Source organism: Choloepus didactylus, chromosome 8, assembly GCF_015220235.1.
Source record: "Choloepus didactylus isolate mChoDid1 chromosome 8, mChoDid1.pri, whole genome shotgun sequence".
NCBI classification, from domain to species: domain Eukaryota; kingdom Metazoa; phylum Chordata; class Mammalia; order Pilosa; family Megalonychidae; genus Choloepus; species Choloepus didactylus.
The window spans coordinates 31778721-31790251 of record NC_051314.1 but is presented as its reverse complement, the minus strand read 5'-3'; the positions used below and the strand labels follow the sequence as shown (position 1 = coordinate 31790251).

General features: G+C 42.0%; 1 protein-coding gene across 1 annotated transcript; it reads right to left on the bottom strand.

Moving 5' to 3' along the window:
- Positions 1-690: 690 nt before the first annotated feature.
- Positions 691-10479, bottom strand: LOC119542588 (cyclin-D1-binding protein 1-like). Its single transcript, XM_037847356.1, is given in 3 exon segments — positions 691-1823; positions 9763-9791; positions 10425-10479. Coding segments are annotated over 3 exon segments (1164 nt in total). The 3' UTR covers positions 691-743.
- Positions 10480-11531: the final 1052 nt, after the last annotated feature.

Genomic DNA, 11531 nt, shown 5'->3' with positions numbered 1-11531 from the left:
ATACCTACAATATGACCCAGCCATTCCATCCCTATGTTCTTAACCAAGATAAATGAAGCCTATGTCCATACAAAGAGTTATACTCAAATAATCTTAGCAGATGCTTTAGTTTCCTTGGCTATTCAAGCATATACCATGCAATGGGTTGGCTTAAACAATGGGAATTTATTGGTTCATACTTTTGAGACTAGGAAAAAATTCATATCAAGGCATCATGAAGGTGATGTTTACTTTCCAAAGACTAGTATTCTAGGGCAGGGTGCCAGTGATCCTTGGTCCTGAATTCTGTCACAGGCTAATAATGCACATGGGGGCCTCTACTGGGCTCTCCTTTCTCTCCAGGTTCTGTTGACCTTCAGTTCTTGCTTCCCATGGCATTCTCTCTGTCTGAATTTCATTCATCTTATAAAGGACACCAGTAATAGAATTAAGACCCATCCTAGTTGAGTTGGGCCACACCTTAACTGAAGTGACCTCATCAAAAGGTCTTACTTACAATGGGTTCTGATTCAGGAACACAAAGTCATGCTTCTGTAACTAGCACAGAAGAATATATCACACTTAACGTGGTTTATAAATAAGTGCCAATTTGGCCTAACCAAAAACCTTTAGTAATAGTGTCTCTTATTAAGTAAAGACAGGAACTCCCTTCTAATCCAGAAAGCATTCCAAATGCAGCATCACAGCCTGGCTATAACAGTAAGAAAGGGAAAGAGGAGGAGAGTACAAACAAGCCTGAAAACTCATAATTCAAGTTCATTCTGAGTGAGTTCCTTGATTCTGTTCATGCAATGATCTACTGCACTGACGAGTAAAGGGATCCAACTATCTTCTGGCTGAGGGGTCACATGACTTGCTTTTGTAATTTCAAGTGCCTTCTTTAAAATGGATACAAGTTTCACAGAATTGATTCACACTGTCAGGTAGCACATAGGGGGATATATGCTCAGAGCCAAATCATCCACACTGGGGCTGATCTCATCAGAAATATCTACAATGTCGTCCAGCTGGGCCACCTGGTCCTTCTTCCCATTCTCTGCCACTGAGATCCGGATTTTCTTCAGACAGGCTTTGGATGCTTTCACCAGGGCAAGGCATGGGATTATGAGTTCTTGATCTTCCTCTGACCAGTATATGTCCCGATTATTTGGAAACCCCAACACATCCTCCTCCTCATTATCAGGGTTATCAGAGTTGTCCTCCTCAGAGTCATTCAAGAGGCCAGAGTAAGGGTCACATTCTTCCACAGTGCACTCCATTTCCTCTAGTGCATCTTTCACAAAATTCACACTCTTTGTCAGCATTAAAAGGGCTGCAGCTTTGTTATCTCTTGGTGTCTGAGGCATCTGCTCGCATGCAACCCAGACACTGCTGCAGGAAATAAGATCCTTGTTCTCTGGGCTTTGAGCTGGAGTGATAGAAAGCACTTCCAAAAGCTGGGCCATGCCATCCACAATATCCAGAGTAGCACTCCGTACCAGCTTTCGTAGAGTGATTCCCTGATCCTTGGGAAGTGAATAGTACACTGCAGTAATTGCCTTGATGGCAGCATGGACTTTCTCACAGCACATCTGAGTTTTCTGTGGAGACGACAGTGGAAGTCAAGAGAAGACGGTCAGATTCGTGGCTTCCCTCGACACATTCTCAGCTGCGTCATTGAGTCTTTTCCAAAACTTCTCCCGATTAAACTCCTCTGTGGTCTTCCGGGCTTCGCTAACCCGCACTCGAGTCATGAGCAGCCGCAGCTCCACTGCCAAGTACCGGAGCTGCTCCAAAGGCAGATCCACGCTGGGGGCCGCGGATATGGGGGGAATGGGCACATGCTTATGGAATTCTGTGGTCTTACCATGTTCCCCATCATCCAGAGGCAGCTGGGTTGATAGAACGGTGGAATGGCCTATTGAAGACTCAATTACGGCGCCAACTAGGTGGCAATACCTTGCAGGGTTGGGGCAGTGTTCTCCAGGAGGCTGTGTATGCTCTGAATCAGCGTCCACTCCATGGTGCTGTTTCTCCCATAGCCAGAATTCATGGGTCCAGGAATCAAGGGGTGGAAACAAGAGTGGCACCACTCACTATCACTCCTAGTGATCCACTAGGGAAATTTTTGCTTCCTGTCCCTGCAAGTTTAAGCTTTGCTGGTCTACAGGTCTTGGTTCCAAAAGGAGGAGTGCTTCCACCAGGAAACACAACAATAATCCCATTGTACTGGAAGTTAAGACTGCCACCTGGCCACTTTGGGCTTCTTATGCCTCTGAATCAATAGGCAAGTAAGGGGATTACTGTACTGGCTGGGGTGATTGATCTGACTATCAAGGGGAAATAGCACTGCAGCTACACAATGGAAGTAAAGAAGAGTTTTCCTGGAATACAGGAGATCCCCTAGGGCATCTCTTAGTACTACCATGCCCCGTGATTCAAGTCAATGGAAAACTGCAACAACCCAATCCAGGCAGGACTACCAATGGCCAAGAAACTTCAGGAATGAAGGTTTGGGTCACCCCACCAGGCAAAGAACCACGGCCAGCTGAAGTGCTTGCTGAGGGTAAAGGGAACATGGAATGGGTAGTGGAAGAAGGTCGTGATAAATATGAACTACGGCCACGTGACCAGTTACAGAAATGAGGACTATGATGACATGAATATTTCCTCCTTGTTTTGTTATGATTATGTTTGTATTTGTCTGTAAAGCAAATATCTTTGCTTTCTTCTCTGTCTTATCCCCTTATCATATGGCATAAGCCGTAACGTTCATTTTGAAGGTATGGTTTTAGGTGATGTGTACAACTGCCAAGTTGACAAGGGGTGGACTGTGATGGTTGGGTTCATGTGTCAACTTGGCTAGGTGACCCAGCTGTCTGGACAAGCGGGCACTGGCCTGACGATTGCTGTGAGGATATTTGAGGCTGGTTTGTTGGATCATCAGTCAATTGACTGCAGCTGACTGATGACTCATCAAGGGGCGTGCCTTCCACAATGAGAGAATGCAATTGGCTGGATTTGGTCCAGGTGATCAGTTGAAGGCTTATAAGCAGGACAGTTAGAGAATCTTCACTTCTTCTTCAGCTGCCCAGTGAAGCATTTCCTGGGGAGCTCATCGAAGTTGCCGGTTTGTTTCCTGAGAAGTTCGTCAAAGTTGTTGGTTCGTTTCCCGAGGAGTTCATTGGACATCTTCCTTGGAGTTGACAGTTTGTTACATCTCTCATTGATTCTGTCTCCCTAGAGAACCCTAATTAATACAGGTTCAAAGCCATAAGAATGGGTGAAATTTAAGAACACAGTTTTCTGGGGTACATAGCTCCAAACCACCACAGCAGGTGTTTTGGTAATAGCCCTAAACTGGAATCAACCCAAAAGTTAATTAATACCATAATAAATTATGGTATATCCAAACAGTAGAATAATTTAAAAGAATGAACTATTAATACATGTAACAATTTGGATGAATCTCAAAATAGTTATGCTGTGTGAAAGAAGCCAGGCCAATAATAAGTATGTACCATAGGATTCCATTTATATAAAATTCTGGAAATTGCAAATAAATCTATAGTGACAGAAAGCAAATCAGTGGTTGCCTGGGAATGGGGGTAATGGGAAGGGGCAGGAGGAAAGAATTACAAAGACACACAGGTAAGCATTTAAGTGATGGTTATGCTCATTATCTTGATTCTTCCAGTGGTTTTATGGGTGTTACATATGTTAAAATTTACCAAATTGTACACCTGAACAGTTTTTAAAAAATATTTTCCCTCAGAACTTTGACAATATTTTATCTTCTCTTTAATCATCAGTAGGTCTTTAAGTCTCTACCTCTTACTTTTAGGGAAATATACTTGTTGCCAGAGATCTGAGGATATATATTTTGTCTCTTACCTTCCTTTCTTATATAATTTTTAAATATTTAATGACATTTAGGAGACATGTTTTAAGTGTTTTTTTCTCCCTTTGGACTCATGTCCATTTTTTTTTTTCTGTCATATATGTGGAGACTTTTTTCCACTTCTTTTTTTTTTTACATTGTTGCTCTTTGTTGATTTAATGTGGTTTGGAAGTCAAAGTAGATTAAAATGACCATATTCCCCATACAACCACCATCATTAATTTTTTTTTTTGGAAACTATATTCATAGGAAAAGACCTGTGCCTGGGGAAGTCATGTGACTAACGCTAGACCCACTGGGTTAGAACCATCATGATAAAATAACGTGGATCTCCCCAGCAGCCGAACCGGAATACAGTAGAGCAACTGGGGTGAAAGTAGACTCTTCACATGTGACAAAAACTGACAGAACAAAAGCAATTACACCCTAATATTTTAAAATTCTAGGTTTCATTATTTTGCTTTGTTTTGCCCTGAAAACAAAATAACTGCTTGACTAGCCATTAGTAAGGATTGCAATTGGCCACAAGCTGGGTATAAATCACCAATGCTGTGTTATTTTCAAAAAGTTACCATGATTCTGAGTCATGTTAAATGAGTATGAGGGAGAAGAAATCAGAATTGATACTTGTTCAGTGATCTCTGTTTGTCAGACCCTTACTAAAATAAAGTATTTCATTTCATTCACAAATATTTATTATGCCTCTTCTACAAGGTCGAGGCTCTGGGCTGGGCATTGATGACACACTGGGGAAAAAGACATAGTCCCTGTCTTCAGGGAGCTTACAGTTTAGTGGGAAGGTCAGATAATTAAACTAATAATTATATTATGGAGAAAAAGGGCAAGAAGTACACAGATACGGTACTGCTTGGAAACATTTCCTAGGTACTGCTTCCTAGGTACTGCCTTCCTAGGTACTGCTTGGAAACATTTCCTAGAAGAGAAAGTAGGCAGGAAAAGAGGAGAGGTGGGGGGAAGGGCAGTATTGCCCTCAGATTTGAGCGAGCTGGATCCTCGCTCCAGATACTATGCTTCAGGCCCCTCCATCTTCCCCTCCACCCTGCACTCTTGTGCTTTGCAGTGCCAAGTTCCCCTCTGTTGTGTGTTCTGTGTGGATCACAGTCACTGGCTTATCACTGGAAGCACTTTCCTTAAAATTTCCTTCCCTTTTCGATGCCTGGAACCAGCCAGAGGCTGATGGTGCAGTTCAGGTGGGGTACTCCGAGCCTGAACCCGGACCCAGGCCCCTGTTTCTTTGCTTTGGGAAGTGTTTTCCAAACCAGTAGCTAGGATAGATCAGATGCCCCAAGGAGTTCTGTAGTTTGTGTCTCTGGGGTCTTCTTGAGCCCCAATTCTAAGAAAGCAGCCTGGCAAGCAAATCTCTCCTACTGGTAAGTATGATATTTCTTTCTGGGATCACGTTAGACTTAGCTACCAGGAGGGTGCTGACTCATACTGTTTTTACAGACAGAAATCTCACCCCCAAATTTTTCCTGGGGCCTGCATACCCTAGGTGTGAACATGGGGTGAGGAGCACACTTTCTATCAGTGGAACTGAATGTACAGAGGCCCGGGTACAAGAAAGACAATGGAACTAGATCAAGTGATTTAGGTGCTAGAAAATGAGGTGCCTAGTACCCCACGCAAAGAAGGTTGGATTTTATATCAAGATCAGTGTGGAGTCAATGAAGGCATTTAAATGGGGAAACTACCTGATCAGATTTGAAGCCCCTTCTTTAAAAAATGAACAAAGGAAGTACCTAATATGCTAGAGAAAAGACAAACAAAATGACCAAATCAAAGAAGTAAAACAGTAAACAAAAGATTGGAGGGGTAACTTAAATTTGATCTTCCCCCATATGAAGATTTGGGAAAGGAGGACATGGAATTTCTCCACTGCTTTCTAAGAGGAGAGGAGTAAATTTATATAAGGAGAAAATTTGTCTGAACATTAAGACATTCTTTCCCATGAGGAGGAAACATAGGAAAGGACCACTCAACATGGGGTGTTTCTGTCTCCAGAAACTTGCAAGTAAACATATCACCTCCAGTGGCTTCTTCTATATTCACCTGGCCCCAAGGATGCTGATGAAGTGGAGAAACTTGGGGGTTAGTGAGGGCACCTTCAGTTTCAAGTGACAGGAAAGCATCTCAAGCAAGCTTAAATAAAAGGATGGTTTCATTCGTTCACCTAATTAATGAGTGCAGGAATAGGGCTGACTTTAGTCATGTCTGGATCCTGAAATTCAAAATATGTCATCTGAAATCGATTTCTCTCCATCTCCTCACTCCGCTTTCCTCTTTGTTGTGTACAGTGCCCCCAAGCAACAGTTGCAAATTTATATCTTACTTCCTTAGCAACCTCAGTGAAATGGGAATACCCTTCTCCTAAGTAGCAAAAAGATTCTAGAATTGACTCTGACCATCTTGGCTTGAGTCAAAGGCTCACCCAGGAACCGATCTCTGAGCTTACATAGCTTGAATTATTTCCTCGGCCACTACAGAGTCATATATACAATCTCAATGCTAGGGAGACTGAGACAGCCTCACCTAAATTAAAAGTTTGAGATTAATGGGAAGGTGGTAGTAGGTATTTCCCAAAAGGATGTTAGATGCTTTTAGGAAAGAAAAAGAAACTTAAAAACCTGTTTTAATTTCCTTCCTGCACACTTTACATTGAAACACCAAGGCAGGAAGAAACTAACTTTTTGGCTGTGGGTCACCCAGCAAAGCATGTTCCCATATGTGCTCTGGACTGGAAATACCTCTTGGCAAGAAAATAATGGAGTTGCCTCCATCGTAAGGGAGAAGAGCCATGCGTAGCTTATGTCTGAAATAAAAAACCCAGTGTACAACTTTCAAACAACAGATTGTCCCCAGCAGTGGTGAGCCATGAGCAGTGACAAATGAAGCCTTCTCAGGCTGTCCCCTGTACCTCAGCTGTGTTCTGAACCGAGCAAAGCTGCTGCTGAGAGTAGCTGAGGCGCCATGCCCAGTTAATCCTTAGTGTTCATGCCAAGACTGTCCACAAAGGGTCCCATTGTCATGGCACGGTGGCTGAGGGTGCCAGTGTACTAGGAACTGGATAGAGACCACCAACTCATTGAAATTCTTTCCCCCATCCCCTCCCCAAAATGGAAATTGATGTCTGGCACTTAGCATTCATGAGCAGTCCAACAATACCAATCTCAATGTGCACATGCTTGCAAGGAAAAAGAAATGGAGAAACTAAAAGCAGACTTCACTTCCAAACCTCAGAGGGGTTGCAAACATCATTGAGGAAAATCAATTTAGTAAAATTATGACTGGCCCTGACCGCCCTTTTAATTGCATGCTGAGTTTGGTGATGATGTGACTGAATTTTCTCATGCTTAAAAAAACATGAAAGAAGAAGTAGAAAGCAAAAGGATGCAAATCAAGAATCCCTGAAATTTCCTTTTAAATTTTCAGTCTCAACATTACAGTGCTGGCTCTTTCTTTTTATTCCTCTCTAAATGGTCTCGCTTTCAGTGTTGGAGGTTATTCTCTTGAACCATTTCAGACAGTTTTCTGTTATTACTTTAATTCTCAGTAAGCTGTTGGCAATTGCTACCAAATTGCTTCATGGATCAATTCTCCCCTCATAGCCCATTAAATTTTGCTTTTTTGTCCTGAGTAAGAAGTCACAAACACATTTGGTTACATTTGGTCAGCAGGCCATAAGCCCTTTATTCCTTTTTAGAACTTACTGCAATAGACTCATATTAGGATTTCTCAAAGCCTCATATTATGAGACTTTTCCATATTCAGTACTACATCTTTCTATTATGGAAAGACCTTTTGGGATGCACTGTTGTTATTTGTTCGAATATGTAAACAGGAAGAGGTGTAGGTATGCACAGTGTAGTTATATTGGTTAAATCTCAGTAATCCTGTTGCACATTGCAAAATTAGCCACGAATTAGCCATCTCCCTTAATCCATGCAGCTTTACAATGGGACTTTGCAGATCTTCTCATCAAGAAGTGGGTTTCTTTCCCCACCTCTTAAATCTGGGCTGGGATTGTTTCTTTCCCCACCTCTTAAATCTGGGCTGGGATTGTGACTTGCTTTGACCAATAGCATGTGGCAGAAGACATGATGTGCCAGTCCCAAGCCAGGGCTTCAAGATGCTTTGTACACTTCCACTTGCTCTCTTGGAACCTTGATTCCACCGTGTGAGCAAGCCCAGGTCAGCCTGGGATAAGAGACCACTTGGAGGCTGAGAAGCTACTTGGAGGAGAGCTATGGTGCCCTAGCATACAGTAAGCCAGACCCATAGATAATCTGGCAGCTGACTCCAGGCACAGCTAACCCAGCCTAAATTGCTGGCTCAGAGAGCTAAGTAAATGGTTATTGTTTTAAGCCATTGAAGTTTGGGGCAGTATTTTATATTATAAAAATTAACTGATAAAACCTCCCTCATATTGGTTCTGAATGTCTCTACTCTTCTTACCTTATGAATATCACTCTTTTAGCTTATATACCAAACTGAGAGATCTTGTTTATACCTAGTTAGAAACTTGATGGTGATAAGGATCTATTGCCATTTATGTCTATGATGGTTATGACAGCGTCACTCCCATTAAAAGTCATGACCAGTTCCCTATTGCCTTTTGAATATGTCCAAACTTCTTAACCTAACATTTAAAGCCCTCTCCAATGTAGCTTTAGCATATCCTTTAAAACTTGTATCTATCTCCTTCCATTCAAAAACATTTTACTCCAGCCTAGCTGGACTACTCTATTTTCCCCAAATTGCTAAAGTTTTCATACCTCCTTGCCTTTGTTCATATGGTTTTCACTACTTGGAAATCATGTTCTTCCCCTCATCTCTGCATACTAAATTCCTACACAACTTTTAAAGTCTATTTCAAATGCTACCTCTTTCATGATGCTTTTAGAAAATATCCTAATCAGAGTGATGGTGTCTTCCTCCCTTGGAATGCTGATAGGCTTTAACTTTTCTAACTTGTAGGAGGTACCAAATTCATACAGCCCTGGATTCTCCTGCTTGCACCCCTGCAATGCTCTGAGATAAGACCTCACCTCTACCATCTTCATCAGAGCTCCCACTTACTGGGCCAGACTCTCTGCTATGCACTTTAGACATATAAGCTCATTTTGTCCTCATAATTACCTTATTTGGTAAGTGTTAATTATTTTCAGTTCAGAGGTGATAAAAATGAGACTCAAAAACCCCAAGTAATTGGTCCAAGGTCCCACAAGTCCTGGGTGGCAGACATGACATTGAACCTAGCCCAGACTCTCACTTGCCTCTTAGATCTCCCTCATGGCCCCTTGTGCAGGGACACACAGGAGTTGCCCAATAGTGTCTCAGAGAAAGCACTGCCAGAGCTTCGACCTCACATACTGGCCCACAAGAACCTAAGTACTGACTCAGGGGAGTCAACTGAAGGGACAGAAACTACCGAGGGGAGACAATGGGGAAAGACTGGCTGGGGAAGCTGGTCAGTAACACTGGGACTGAATCAGGACTTGTTTCTTCAACTTCCTTTATCTACTCTTGAACGTTCTGAAATATTCTGTGAGATATTATTGCCAGACAGTGGCTCACCACTATAGACAGTTAATAAGCTTCCTGCTGCTTTGCTGCTAATTGCCTGGGAAGTCATAATTTTTCCCTCTTCTAGTCATAATGCATTTCTGCTTGTTTAGTCTAGCTTATCTGCAAAATTAACTATGTGACATCCAAGAGGTTGGACCTAATTGATTAGATTTCAATATGGTGGCCACCAGTTCAGCCCAGGTACTGAAGAGCAGATTGGCAGCAGAGACCCAGAAGTGAGAGGGGCAAAAGCTTGGCTTTGCTGCTCAGGATGTGCAATCAAGCCTCTCCATTACCAGAACTTTCACCAGGGCCTGGTTTTGTTCTGAAAGCAACAGATTATTCTCTCATAAACACTGGGAAAGTGGAGAAATGTCCATAGTTAAAATGGTGGAAAAAAAAAAAAAAGCATAAAAAACAAAAAACAACACAGAGACTCAGAAGGACCATGTTTTGGTGCTATTGAGTAGGCATCCTGGTGAACAGAAGCATTTGGATTTTTGTTTGTGAATGGAAGGAACCATGAGGGCTTTCACAGTCCTTCTAGGTCACAGTATTGAACTCAGTGACCCTGTCATTAATCATCCATTTGTTCATTCATTAGGTGATGTCTCCTTGACAGGCAGAGCCCCACCTGGGTCTCTGCATTAGGAGAACAGGAGGGCAGTTTGTCCTTGAACCTAGGTTCTTAAAGAGGCAGGCTTTCTGTTTAAACCAGTGCTCTCAATGAATAATTTCCTGGGTCTTTATGTCAAATAGTCCTCTCCCTTGCATGAACCCCAAGTGTAGCTGTCTCTGAACATGGCGCATGTGCCTTGGAGACTGCAGCAAAGCTCCATTTCGCCTAGATATATAGCTAGCCACTGAAGAAGGCTCTGGGCTGTAGATTTTGTTATGACCCAAGTGCAGTACCTAAATTGGGAAATGGTGATCTGTGCCAGTTCACAAGTTCCCTCACTGGTTTCTTGAAAGGCTCGACCCCAGGAGAGCTGCAGCACACAGATGCCAAACATGTTCGCACTTCAATTTAACACAGCAGATATCTGTAGCTCTACGAAGACCTGCCAGTGTGCTAGACTCAGAGGGGAATTAGACTTGATTTCTAGTCTCTAAAATCTCTTCAAGGAGATGATGTAAATCTATGACAGTAGAGAGAAAAATCAGGCAGAGAGCTAAAGCTTGTGGTGCAAACTGTTTCAGATTGTGTCTTCCATGCTTTTAATCCATCAGGTTTCATTTGCTTCCTCTTTTATGACATCACTTTCTAATTTTCGGTCTCTAAAAAACAACAGAAACAATAGCTAAGTCAATTCCTGTGCTTCACACTAACAATAATCTGCCATTTGAAAAAAATCTGTTACTGGAGGTTCACAATTAGACTTTTGCAGTGTCTTGCACATCATAGATGCACAGTAAACACTTATTGAGTGATATAATTATTTAATATATTGAGGACATATAGCAAAGGGGTTAAGTGCATGTTCTTTAGTATCAGGAAGTCAAGCTTGAAGCTTATCCTTGCCAATTACTTGCTGTGATAACTTTGGACAAATGTCTTTACCTCGTAAAGCCTCAGTGTCTTCATCTGTCAAATCAGGATAATAACAATAATAATGTCAATAATAATAATGCTTAATCTGAGGGTTACTGTGAGCTTTAAGCAGTAAGCTTATTATGTAAGATATAGGAAGTGCTTAGTAAATTTTGTTGTTGTTATTATCATTGCCAAACATACTACAAAGAGCTTTATATTCATTTTCTGATTTAACGCTCACAACGTCCACTTTGGAATCGTTAATATTATTATTTACTCTCCAGTGGAAAATTCAAGACTCAGATTGGTAAAATGTCCAAGGCTACAGAAGGAACTGCCTTGGAAGCCTATTGCTTCAATTCACAATGGCCATGAAAGTGGAGGGCAAGAAAGGAAAGGCTCTTTAGCAACTTATTTTCTAAAACACTCTGTAAAATTTATGGGAGGCTTATTATTCCAGAACTGGCAAAGATCATTCTACACAGCTCAGGTAGTCAATAAGTTTGACTGCCCCTGACACCCGATAATTCA